General features: G+C 36.5%; 1 protein-coding gene across 2 annotated transcripts in view; it reads left to right on the top strand.

The window, feature by feature from the left end:
- Positions 1-1,853: 1,853 nt before the first annotated feature.
- Positions 1,854-13,769, top strand: part of LOC107756292 (multiple C2 and transmembrane domain-containing protein 1-like) — a 157,704-nt gene continuing 145,788 nt past the window's right edge. For both annotated transcript variants that reach the window (XM_016573321.1, XM_016573320.1), the window contains exon 1: positions 1,854-2,366. In XM_016573321.1, the coding sequence (XP_016428807.1) occupies positions 1,854-2,366 (513 nt within the window). The remainder of the gene's footprint in view (positions 2,367-13,769) is intronic.

The raw sequence follows: 13,769 nt of genomic DNA, 5'->3' as shown, positions 1-13,769 counted from the left end.
GTTAAAATGTGTATGTATGTGGGCTATATATAGTATATATAGGCCTATATATAAAATGCAAAGTAAAGCTGAAATCTTTACTTACTTGTTTCCCTGTAGTCTGTGTTTGTTTAGTTTGATCTCTTAGCTACACATGGCATGTTCTGACAGGAGTGTGTCATTATAAGCCTACTTGACAACTAGATAACGCAGTCAATTTTATTTTAAAATCGTACATCTGCTTGTCTAAATATAATCGCAAAAGATGACAGCTTTAGAATGATGGACTAAAAGCAGTTCATCATGCTATAATTTAACAAGAAGCATAATTAAGTATCGAAATAGAAGCCAGACATCTCAGACTCCTCATTAATTCTCATGGACTTTTCTGACCAGACTACCAGTAATGATTTCCCTTTTGTGATTTGTAACACATCTATTATGCAATAGCAATGTACTCAGTATCTCCACGCTTCATAGCTAAGTGGTGATGGTCTCTTTAGGGAAATTATTAAAGTAATGTCCTAACGTGTGCTGCTACTTGCTGTGTGTAAAATCAATTTGATACACATAAACATTTAAAACATCACAGTTCTTCGTCAAACAGACATGCCTTTACAGCAGCTGTTACATAGAATTAAATAATTCAAACTGTAAGATCTTTAAAAGGAAATATGAGTGGGTTTTATTGTGGGTGGTATTGTCTTGGCTTTGCCTTCACTTTTAAATTGAAAACATGGCTATTTATACTGTAAATGCTAGTAATTTTAATGGAAAAAGAATATGAAAATGATATAAAACCTGTCAACTGATTAATTCTAAAGGTGTCTTTACACAGCCGAGGTAATCTGTGCCTGCTCACAATTCAGTGTAAAGACGCAATGGCGCATAAAGCTAGACTAAATTATGCCTGCTCAGACCCATTCAGCCCCTCATCAAGGTTGGGATTGATGTGTAAATGCATTTATGCCACCACTGTGCAACATTAAACAGTCCGTACAGACACATAAATGCTACAGAAACACTTCTGTGCCACCTTTGCAGTGTAGGCTATATTTGCCAATTGTCTAACCATACATATGTTAACGTCATAAAAGACAATACATAATAAGTTAGATGTTAAATGTTTTGAGTTAAATGTTTTTTTTTTCAAAAGTAAAATTATATTATAGATATTTATGTCTATTAATGTTTACAGCATGTTGTGATGGTGTTTGTGTTTCTATGTTGCCACATCTCTGCCTTTATGTTAAGATTGACTACTGGAGAGGCATTTTTGCTTATCTTTAAATCGTGTGTCTTCCCGGTGTGCCACCTGTATTATTATCAACACGTTTTATAGTAACAAACAACATTTAATAGCTCAAATAGCTTGTATTAACATTGTAATAGAATGACAAATGCAGACCTGTATCGTAAAATATACACTCACCAAATTCCTTATAATTACGGACTTTCGCCAGAGGGCGGCGCATCTTTCAATTCTGCAATTATGTATTAGTGTACTGGCTGTTTCTTAGGTTACTGTCAGGTCATTAAGTCTTTAAAGAGTGAATCAGATGCCCAGTCACGTTTATTTCACAGGTAGCTAACCCTTGTTGGTGGCTATTCTTCCGATTTTTCCCGCCTACAGAGCTATTTTATTAAATAAAAACAAATGGTCCAGTAGGTTTAGTTTAGTTTACTTCAAGGTTAAGGTGCCGTGAAAGACCCTCTGAATAATGTCACTAGTATGACAGATAAAGTGAATTTGTTGTAAGTGCCTGAGTGTCATTTGCGATCAAGAGCACGCGCTCCTGTGCGCTCGCCCGCGCGCTTCAGTGTCACTGGCGCTCCGCGCGCTGACAGCCTGCTGCCGCTGCCGGACGGGAACTATGGAGGAGAAACCCAAAGATGAGAGCGCCAAAGACCCGCAATCAACCTCCTACCAGAGAAGGATGTGGAGGAATTTCCAGGAGAAGACCAAACCGTTTTTGAGCCCCAAACTGGGGTCCGAACGACGCAGCGGGGATGGTAAAAAAGAAAGCGGATTGTGGATGTTTAAAAGAAAGAAGAAACAGGTCTTGGACCGGGTCTTCTCGTCCTCGCAGCCCAATTTGTGCTGCTCAACTCCGCCGTCTTTCGTAGGCGACAGGACCCTGTGCGAGCAGCCGGGCTCTAGCGCCGGTAAAGGGCTCGGGATCTCACCGCTGGCCGTTGCTGATGGAGCATCAGTCAGTAAACCGGAGATTTCCGTATCCGTGCACGGGAGCCCCAAGCTGCTGGTGTCTCATCTGGTTATGTCCCAGCAGAAGAGCTCGTCCTTGGGCTCGACGTGCTTCGAGAAGCTGGTGGTGGATTCGGCAGCATCCAGTGAGGATGAGCTGGCTAAAAACGCCAGTGACCTGGTAAGTGTGAGAGTGATTTTTAAAACATAAGATAACCAGAAAGTGACCCGAGTGTGCTTTCTGCATACTGAGAAATTAATTGTCTTCACGTTTCATCCTATTTTACTACGTATCGGCACTGTCTCCTCATGAACTGACCCGCAAATTGAATATTGTCTGGTCATCTCCCAATGTGGGGTGTTCAGTCAGCAGTTGACATTGAACATGTTGATTGATCTGTCAATGTGTGGTGCTGCAGATTCCCCTTTTGTTTACTCATAAGTGTTATAGAGAGACTAAGAGGTTTACTAACTTTATTCATAAGATCTCACAATCTCAAAAATGTCACATTAAGTAGCCCCAAATAGTATTTGGCCACTTAAGCCACACATTCAGTGTCACTGCACTAGATAACATCCCATCAAACCAGTGGCATCTGTACGCAAATTATTATAGACTTTTACTTAGAACTAACTTCACTTTTCACAGCTATTTTTGCAAATACTTTTATCTAACTAGTGAATGTGATTTGTGTTGGATGGTGATGGTAGTGTAAAGTATTTGAGTAAATGTAATTAGTTACTGTACTTAATCTTTTTTGCTACTTGTAGTTTTACTGAAAGGTATTAGCAACTTTTACTCTCTACTTCACTACATTTTTGAATAAGTATCTGTAGGCCTACTCTTTACTCCACTACATTTGTAATGAGTATTGCAATTACTCATTAAATTTTGCATGGCACCTAACTTTTTCTGCAGCAGTTTATTTCTGCTACAAAAGAAGCACTATTGCCAGGGCATTAAAAGTACTATATCTTGTGCGTTTTGCCCTTACTCGATGAAACTTGTCAACAAGGCTTCTTTATGTGAATGTGACTGCATTAGCAGGTAGCTGTGAATCACTGGTGTTTTATGAGATAAGGACATTACTACAGCCAGAGATGAGTCTGAAACCAGCACGTCTAGTGCAAAACGGCTTTGACTTTTTAATTTTACTTAACATTATTTTATTTATCTGTCATATTGAAGGGACCTTTTTGAAGGACATTGGTTTACTTATGCCCTTTTTGAGCACTTGTGCTTCACTGAGACTTGAGTGTCTGTAGACGTTTAAGAGGTGGTTGTGTTGACATTGATTTCTTGGAATTTTGAGGTGTTTAGTTTTAGCCAAAATCATCACAATTAAAAGAACCAAAGACTTAAACTACCGGTACTTCAGTCTGTGTGCATTGAATTTATTTAATACACGAGTTTCACAATTTGAGTTGAATTACTCAAATAAATGAACTTTTCCACGACATTCTAATTTATTGAGATGCACCTGTAGTCTCACAAATCAAATGTTTCTTCTTTTTCACTGGCATTTCTCTTTGATTTTGAGGGCTAATGCATCTCTGAGCTTACATTCAGTATGAGTAAAATTTTAAAGTACTATATACTCTAAGACTTTTACTCAAGTCATTTTGTAATTGGTGACTTATAACTTGTAATGGAGTCATGTTTGCACGAAGGTATCTGTACTTTTACTCAAGTATTATTTTCAGGTACTCTTTACACCTCTGGTATGCAGTCATTTCCCCTCAAGTGTCCTAGCAGAGTGACCATAGTTGTAGTTCATCACATCAGGATTCCCACAATACATTTCTATGACTTGCCCATGAATTTTACCAAGAAAATGTACGCTATGGTGTTATAGGTGTCCCATGACATTTCCTGGCCTGGAAATCACAGTTTTAAAATTGCTTGATATTTCTATTTGATGTAGAAACCCCGTTACACCTGTTCCTCTTAAGTTTGACAATGCAATAGTGTCCAAATATGTACTGTAATCCTTATTGTGAACAGTATATTTATTAACAAACTTATTTTTTTGTGAACTGTTTTGCTTTAAAAGTCTTTGTGCTGTCTTTCTTTATATAATTGGTTTGATATTTTCTAATGTAATGACATTCACACATTTTTTAAGCATGACTTAAGGTCAAACATTTTTTGTGGGGACCCTGTATGTTTAGGCCTATGTGTTCTGGGTTTAACATATTAATGCACTAATACAAACATGAGTTTCATAAAATGCAGTTAGGACATTGTATGATATCTGTGTCATTGTCTTAAGAGCCGTTGACTGGTGATGTTGTTAACATGTAGCAGCTCTTGTGGTTATCACACTTGTGATACACATGTCCCAGACGTTTGAAATGACACATCTGCCTTAAAGAAGTTGTTATAGGCAACAAAGTAAACAACAAAATACTTTGTATCTGCAATCTTAGGTGCAACTAGCAAATCAAGTTAATGCTGTAATGCTGCAGAAAAAGAAAAAAAATTATACTTATGCTTAACTATTTAAGGGGTTTACCATTTATTCAAGTAATAATTCACAAAAAAAGAAAAAGAAAAATAATAGCTGAAAATGTACCAAGTCCTGAAAGTAGACAAAGAGAACCCAATCAAACAAATGAGACAAAAATATTTCCTTTGTCATTTATTTATTCAGGAAAATGATCCAATATTGCATATCTGAGAGTGGCAAATGTATGTGAATCTCTAGGATCAGCAGTTTATTTAAAGGTGAAATTAGAGTCCATCTATTCAGAGGTGTTTTTAATCAGTGAGATGACTTTCAGGTGTCGGTGTCGGTGCCTGCCCTGTTTTATTTAAAGAACAGGGATCTATCAAAGTTTGATCATGTTTGTGGAAGTATATCACAGCACGAACAAAAGAGATCTCTGAGGACCTCAGAAAAAGAGTTGCTGTTGCTCATCAGGCTGGAAAAGGTTACAAAGCCATCGCTAAAGAGTTTGGACTTCACAAATCTACAGCCAGACAGATTGTGTACAAATGGAGGAAACTCAAGACCATTGTTTTTCTCCCCAGGAGTGGTTGACCAACTAAGATCACTCCGAAAGCAAGACGTGTAATGATCTGCGAGGTTGCAGAGGACCCCAGGGTAACTTCTAAGCAACTAAAGGCCTTTCTCACATTGGCTATTGTTAATGTTTATGAGTCCATCATCAGGAGAACACTGAACCACCATGGTGTCTGTCCATGGCAGAGTTGCAAGAAGAAAGCCACTGCTCTCCAAAAAGATCATTGCTGCCCGTCTGCAGTTTGCTAAAGATCATGTGGACAAGCCAGATTGTTATTGGAGAAAGGTTTAATGGACGGATGAGACCAAAATAGAACTTTTTGGTTTAAATGAGAAATGTTATGTTTGGAGAAAAGAACACACTGAATTCCAGCATAAGAACCTTATCCCATCTGTGAAACATGGTGGGGGTGGTAGTATCATGGTTTGGGCCTGTTTTGCTGCATCTGGGCCAGGACAGCTTGCCATCATTGATGGATCAATGAATTCTGAATTATACCAGCAAATTATAAACGAAAATGTCAGGACATCTGTCCAAGAACTGAATCTCAAGAGAAAGTGAGTCATGCAGCAAGACAACGATCCCAAGCACACGAGTCATTCTGCCAAAGAATGGTTAAAGAAGAACAAAGTTAATGCTTTGGAAAGGCCGAGTCAAAGTCCGGGCCTTTAATGTTGTGGAAGGACCTGAAGCTCCGTTCATAAGAGGAAACCCACCAACATCACAGAGTTGAAGCGGTACTGTGGAATGGGCTACAATTCCTACAAGCCACTGTGCAGGACTGATCAGCATTTACAAGAAACTTTACCTGCAGTTACTGCTGCAAAAGGGGGTCAGACCAGATACTGTAGCAAAGGTTCACATACTTTTGCAATGCACAGATATGCAACACTGGATAATTTTTCTCAATAAATAAATGACAAAGAAAATATTTTGTCTCATTTGTTTGATTGGGTTCTCTTTGTCTACTTTCAGGACTTATGTGAAAATCTGATGATGTTTTGTGTCATTTATGCAGAAATATAGAAATAAAAATGAATTAAATTATATAGTCATGCCACTTCAATTTATGTAAGTGGGACGTTTCACTGCTTGTATTGCTTTAAGACAGCCTGTCAGTTTGGTAGGGATATTCAGTGACACTTTGTGCATGTTTACAGCATTTAGTTAGAGCCAGTAGGTGGCTTTAGATGTGATTCATTAATTACTCAAACGATTCGTTCAAACACGGATTAATGCAGGATGAGCCAGGTGACTATTTAATGAGTGAGTCATTGAATCATTCACTTAACCGATTTGAACACTGAATCATTCTGGAAATGAACACTGCTCTGTGCTGCTTGGACATGCTTTGACTTTGTTTGGAACTATTTTCGTTGGCTGAGCAAAATTACACACACTAGTAATGGGAGAAATGAACCTTTTTGAATCTTCGAATCAATTGAACCAATTGCTTCGCAAAAACATCACATGCTGAAGATGCCTGCTGGTCAAAACAGTGTAAATGCAACAAAACATTTTAACTTTTTATTTTTTAAAATTTTCCAACTAATTGCAAATGCTTTCTTGAAAGTTTAATATAATAAATGCAGGGGTGTGAAGTAACAAATTACAAATACTCCCGTTACTGTGATTAAGTAGTTTTTATCAGAAATTGTACTTTTTTGAGTAGTTTAAAAATGTTGTACTTTTACTTTTACTCGAGTACATTTGAAGTGATGTATCTGTACTTTTACTCTTGCTTGATTTAATTAAAGTTTTATCCATAAACGTGATTGGATAGGGAGAGGGTATCGGTCTTGTGACTCTCGTCAAATCGTGCATAGAAAACTTTAACCGCCAACTGGTGATAATCATGGCTGCTGGAAGCGCATTCTTCAGTCTGGACTGCCGCGTCTCTCCCTCGCTTGCATCCTGCAGCAGTCACTTGGAGAAGTCGGCAGTTTGTTGACTCCTGATGAGTTTGAGAAAAAAGTGTGTTCAGGACTCTCTAAAATGTTTGGAAATGTGGGAAAAAACAGCTTACCATGGCTTAATGTACTGAATTTGGAGGACCAGATTCAGTGTGCACCTTACTGATGACCCGTCACCCGTGGCATTATTATGTATCTCTGTCAGCACGTGATGTAATAAAACTGCAGCTAAACAAGTTTTTTGTTTGATCCATTTTATACAATCCGCCTTCAATTAGCAAGTGCACTCGTGTTCAACAGTTCAACACTTTTCCATTCATTTGTAGATGCTGCTGATAGAGCAGCTTATTTGCCCAGACATAAACACCTATGTGTGTGTGTGTGTTTTCTTTTGAAAAAGTTTCCCCGGAAATACTTCCCTATTTAATGCAATTTTTTCCTTACAAATTGTATTATCAGCATAACAATTTGAGTAAATGTAGTTGTAGTTGTAAAAGGTAGGGGATGATACCCCCTTCTAGAACAATTTGCATTTACGTTTAAATTGTAACATAAATGATCATGTTTATGATTCTCATTTCTTTATCACAAAACGCTAAAACTGGCACCGTTTTGGAGAGAAATGGGCTATTTTTAATCTTTCTTTTTAACCCATCTCATGGTGTGTGATGAACTCTTATATGAGTTTCTAATAGTTTTTGTATTCTTTGCATTGTTCTAAAAATTAATATTTTATGTGCAACAATAGCATGCTCTGGCTCAGTGGCCGTACACCTGATTTTAAATCTATTTTTTCAAACATTATGATTTAAATGGTGATGAGTGTACTGAGAATAACTCTTTCATCTTTTCATCACTTTTCATCATAAAAGTTTTTCAGTGTTGTTTTGATGTATTTTAAAGAGTTGGAAGTCAAAATTAAAACTGCTGGATGATAGATATTCTTCATTATTTCTGACAAACAACAAAAGGTAATATGAATTACAGTATGTACAATGTTTTCTAAATGTTTAAATTGCAGTGTACAGCTTTTATTATACAGGTAAGGGGGTAGAATCTGCAGCTCAGTACTCACTTCTCATGAGTACTTTTAAATAAGCTACTCTTTTACTCTTACTCAAGTCGTTTTTTGGACAAGTACTTTTTACCCTACTCACACTACATTTTTTGGAATGTAATGGCACTTTTACTTGAGTATATTTTTTCAGTGTACTCTTTCCACCGCTGATTAAATGCAATTTAACTAATAACTACTACTCATCCTTTTAATTACACAAATGTCTCGTTAAAAATGTCTCGGATTGATAAAACTGATCCGAGATCAGGTAAAAACACTGGTTCAATGGTTCGCCATTGGGGGCGAATCAGGCGAGTTCATTGAGAACACCCCCCAATGGCAAACCATTGAAATTCCAAAATGTTTCGAAACAGTTTTGACGTAACGAAGCCTCATTTACTGAAATCACATGACTTTGGCAGTTTGATACGTGCTCCGAAAGACTGTTTCGAAACAAATGATTCGCAAAGGTTTCGAAGCTTCATGAAGCAGTGTTTCAAAAGCGGCCATCACTAACACACACTATTTGGGACATTGTGTTTAAAATGTAAGTTATTCAATATTTACTTTTTGTTCATTGCCCTGTTGTATATAAAAGCAAATACCACACTCGGTATTGTACACAGTTGTGATTCATGTCGTGCCGATCAATAACAATCTTGCTCGCCTGTGATTTATTGTGTAAATATTTTGATTAGATTAGATTAGATTACCACTTTAGATTACATTTTCCACCTTAGTTTTTCAAACAATAGTATGGTGAAAATGTTTTCTCAGTTCAGTCGTGTAGGCTTCACAATCTTCATTGCTTGGCCTAATTCGTTCCTTTGAGCTCCTCTTCATCTTAGTTTTGACACACATGCTGCTCTATTAATGGCCATAGCAGCAGGTCACTCAAAAGCTAATGAACCTTCACTACTATATGTGCCCTCATTTTTGTAAAGAGCTGCAGTGCTCTGTATTTTTTCATTAGTCTCATTCATTATGTCTACATCAAGTTAAACTACACTTGGACCTTACTATATATTTATATATATAATGAGCAGTGTATGTAATTTGAGGTAGCATATTAGTCCCTTTCAATTGAGTTTCTAAGCTCTGTGATTAACACTTCCTCACTCAGTCAGCTTATTTGTTGCGAGAAGATGTTAGAGTCATATTTCCTGACACATACAATAAACCACAATAGGTTGTTGTGCTTTTCTGTGACTGGAGCCCTTTGATCACTAATGTAAATACTCCTTACCATCACAGTTTTGTATGAACATCCTCCCCCCAGGGGCACATAGGAAATGATCTGAAATGCGTAAACCACATAACATCAGAAATACATTTTCTCACAGGCTGCATGGCTTAATGTTGTAGTGTTCTTCTGCCTGGAGCAGAAATGCCGGTGTAATATCCCTGCACAAATGAGATGGACGCACAAGCCAGGATGACTCAGGGCTTTTTCTAGTTCTATTGACTGTGTATTGTTGTTATCTTATATGTAGGTTTCTTGTGATGAGATTGGGGATATAGATAAGACTAAAACAAGACACTGGCAGTAAAACTGGCAGGTTTATCTTCCTCGTGAGCAATTCTCCTTCAAGTCAAGTCCTTTGTTTCTGTGATGTTGTGTTTGATTTTTTTATTTATTTATGCCCATTACAGGCTCAGATATTAATATTAAAGAAGTGGGAATTAACCTAATATTTTTTTTATTTTCAGATTTTTTTTACGAAGTCAAGTGGTAACATGATCTTAATAGCCCCTGCTTGAGATGCCTTATTGCAAAATCATGTGGCAGGCATTTTTCTCTATTTACAGCCATTCAAAAGATGTGTATTCTGACAATTTACTTACCAATCGCAATAATTTCCAAATATATTGTATCATGTGGTGGTATGTACATGATATTATAATTACAGAAGTTCTACTAGTGCCAGATTCTTTTGAAGTGTGATATGGACTTGATGTCACAAGTCAGGATATACTCCAAAAAAGTCTGCAAAAATATGACCCAAATGTACTGTGTTAATATAAGATAATTTTTCTGTATTGATTGTTTTTCAACAGGTGTTTTACCTGTATTTTGAATAATGGGATAAACATTGGGATATGTCTGTAAATAATAATGTCCTGGAAGAAAATGATTATATATTTCTTGCAGTCTGGTAACTAGTAGTGGATCATTTTGCGTTTTTTTGATTCATTGATCAGAAAATTTTTGGATCAGCAAGAAATTTTTTTTTTTTATATCAATGTACTTTGCTTTCCACTGATTACTTCCCTTACCAAAAAGAAGTATACTTCAAGTTTATTTTATTAAGTATACTTAAGTAAAGTTCAAGTATATTTTAAGTATACAAATATCAGTGTACTAGTAGTATACTTGTAAGTGTACTATTTCAATACTCCTTGGGACTAAATTGGCCCACTTTCTAGTATATAAAAGTATACTTTTAAGTATACTTTAAGTATAACAGTAGTAAACTTTGAGTACACAACTAGTTTACATCTATGTTTTTAGTTTGTACTGCAACTATACTAAAAGTGAACTTATAGGTATACTGATATTTTACTAATGAAATACTTGTAGCATTTTTAGTACACTTTGAATTATAGTCTCGGTAAACTACTAGTTTAGTAGTTTAATACTGCAAGCTCTTTAAGTGAACTTTACATCATACTTTAAGTATACTACTATGTCCTTATTTAGGTATTAATTTGTATATATTTTGTTATATGAATATCTGAACATGCAAAACATCAAAAGAAAGAACAGGGTATCTGCTTTTAAACAAAAACATTTTATTCTAGCTTCATACATTCTTTTTTATAAACACTTCAATGTGGGTAAGTTTCATAAAAAAGAAAGAAAGAAATAAACAACATTTTGAACAAAAAGCTGAAAAAAGACTATGAATTGGATTCAGAATGATAATCAAAACGTAGATAAAGTCGATCACCACCCCAAAGCTTGACGGTTATTATTACCTCTTCATGGGTCAACATTTTATTCCATAACGTTACACAGTTTTGATGCTGTTTTATGTCTGATGATCGTGTTAGATTACATGTGGAAGCATCTGTTGTTTTATATTTATTCTTCGCTTGTGTTTTGGAAATTCTGTACAGAAGATGTGTAATAGCGCCCCCTACCATATAACAATGAAACACGGATCCCGGAGCACAAGTAGCTATAGCTCAAATATATTTAGACTTTTTCTAAGAATAAGTTAAGTACACTTAAATGTCATTTTAGGTATATTTCTGAGAAGTACATAAAGCACATTTCTGAGAAGTACATAAAAAGTAGACTGAAAGTACACTTTCCTATTTTTTAGTTTAAAAGAAGTATACTAATAGCACACTTGAATGAACTTCTTTTTCGTAAGGGTTAAAGCACACTTTAAGTACTTCTTCAATACCACAGCAAAAACTACTACTATGACAGAGCTTGTGTTTTACTAAAAGGGAAAAGTCATGTTAATGGCCGACAGCTCTCCCTGTCACCTGCCAATCAGCGTTTTCATGATGTCATTTTTCTGTGGTTCGTTAGTCACATGGCATTTAAAGCTCATGAGCAAAAATGTCAGATTTCACTTTGCATACATCCAGGTGGTCCTGTGTCAGCCGAGCAACTGCCATTAAGATGAATGGGAATAGATTTTCTTGAACATTAAACATTTAGTTTTTCCCTCAGTACAATACAGTTTTATTGATTTAATCAGATGTTTAATATAATATTTTTTACATATTTAAAAAAAAATTATTTTGAAAAGAGCGTGCATTTTACTTGTCCTCTCAGTAAATCAAACTTTCTTGAACTCATCAATCAAGTCAATGAAGGAAAATGATGGTTGTCCATTTTCTCTTTTTGAATTCATTATTTATTTAATTAATTATGACAGACAATTAATAAATATGAAAGGATTTTGTTAATGATTTATTTGAAATCCTGTGCTTTTGACATGAAGTTGGTTTAATACTTAATTGTAAATTATTTGTATAATTAATTATAAATTACAAGGTAAAATCTGGCACTAATGCAGTATGTGTGGCCTGTTCTCTGTGTAATCTATATGTTTATTAGACTGCGCTGGGCTCTTCTTCTGTCGGCCTGTTGAAAGCACATTAAGTGCCTGCACTATAAAAGCATTTTTGTTCCTTTGCTTTCATTTTTATCAAACAGTGGCTAACAAATTACAGCTTGAAAGGCCTTCATGGGGTTATTTTACACTGAAGTAAACTGTAATTTAACCCTACACATCACTAGTCTGATGTCTGGTATATGTGGTACAGCAACATTTTTAGAAAGGAACAGGTGGACTGTGATTATTTACAAGATAAAGACATCTCTTTATTAAACGTTTTAACATGATAATTGCACTTGCAAATGAAGCTGTATGAAAACACATTTCTGCTTCTCATGTGAATTGTTTTAAAAGGGCTAATGAATGTGCATGAGCCAAATGCTATAAAGGGCAGCGATGTCTGTAGTTGGGTTCAGTGAGCATTATGTAGACCCACTGGATGAAATGTTTTTTGGATTTCTACCATTGTCATCAGAACAGCTGGTTGCATGTAGCAGGATGCGTTGACCCAATATGGATTGTGTAAGTACCTAATCCAAGCCATTGTGTGTTCTTTCTTTTACTTTTTTTTTTTAAAGAGGCAGCTGTACCACAAATAAATATGAACAGGGGCGGTTTTTTTTCTTTCACATTCAACCACAGTGTTACGCTAGCTTTCACTCTTTGTTCTGCCTCTAAATAGTCCAATCAGCGTCGAGTCGCGTTTTGCGTAGTACTGCCCCCTTTTGGGCGATTTCTGTCAGACTGAGAATCGCCCCGAGTGCTCCCATAGACTTCCATACAAAGATAATTTTTTTCGAACTGCAGGCACTGCAATGCAATCTCTATGAGTTCCGGGAGGGCTAGCACTAACGTGCTTTCGTCATCATGCGTAACCTTAACTTGTGCAAGGATTGGTGGGAACAGTGACATCCAATAATATTTAAAAACTATTTTGAATTTTAACAACAAGAAAAAAATTAAAAACTACTTTAATATCTTTATCAAATGTTAAAAAAGGTATGAGCGGAAAAAATGGCTAGCGGGCTGCAAAGTAGCTAACGCTTTATTCTGCTACCCCTGCATTTTGTTTGTTCCATCCCGAGAGCGTGACGGACATCACTATTCACGAACAGCTTGTAACACTCCAAAGAGAAAGGAAAACTTGTAATCGCATCATATGACCCCTTTAATCTTAAAATTTCTTGGTAATGGCTGATAGTGGTAGTAGTAGTGTTGCAGTGATGTAGTGTTATTGAGTTAAGTTGAATCGTAGGGGTGTTAAGCTGCACCTTCACACCTTCCTATAAAGAAACTTGAAGATTGCATCACACACCAGGGATTTACATCGATAAAAATTAGAGATGCAACGATCGATCGGCCAGGGATCGGAATCGGCCGATTTTCCTCATGATCGGCCCGGATCGGTGATCGGTCGGTCAGTCTCACTTCTTTCCGATTTCGAGCCGATCCGTTTTGTTACCAGCGGCACAGGCAATAACATCAGCCGCGCATTCTCACTCTCATCT

The sequence above is a fragment of the Sinocyclocheilus rhinocerous genome, unplaced genomic scaffold, assembly GCF_001515625.1.
Source record: "Sinocyclocheilus rhinocerous isolate Xijiao unplaced genomic scaffold, SAMN03320098_v1.1 scaffold1043, whole genome shotgun sequence".
NCBI lineage: Eukaryota > Metazoa > Chordata > Actinopteri > Cypriniformes > Cyprinidae > Sinocyclocheilus > Sinocyclocheilus rhinocerous.
This window is presented reverse-complemented; position numbering and strand designations above follow the sequence as displayed.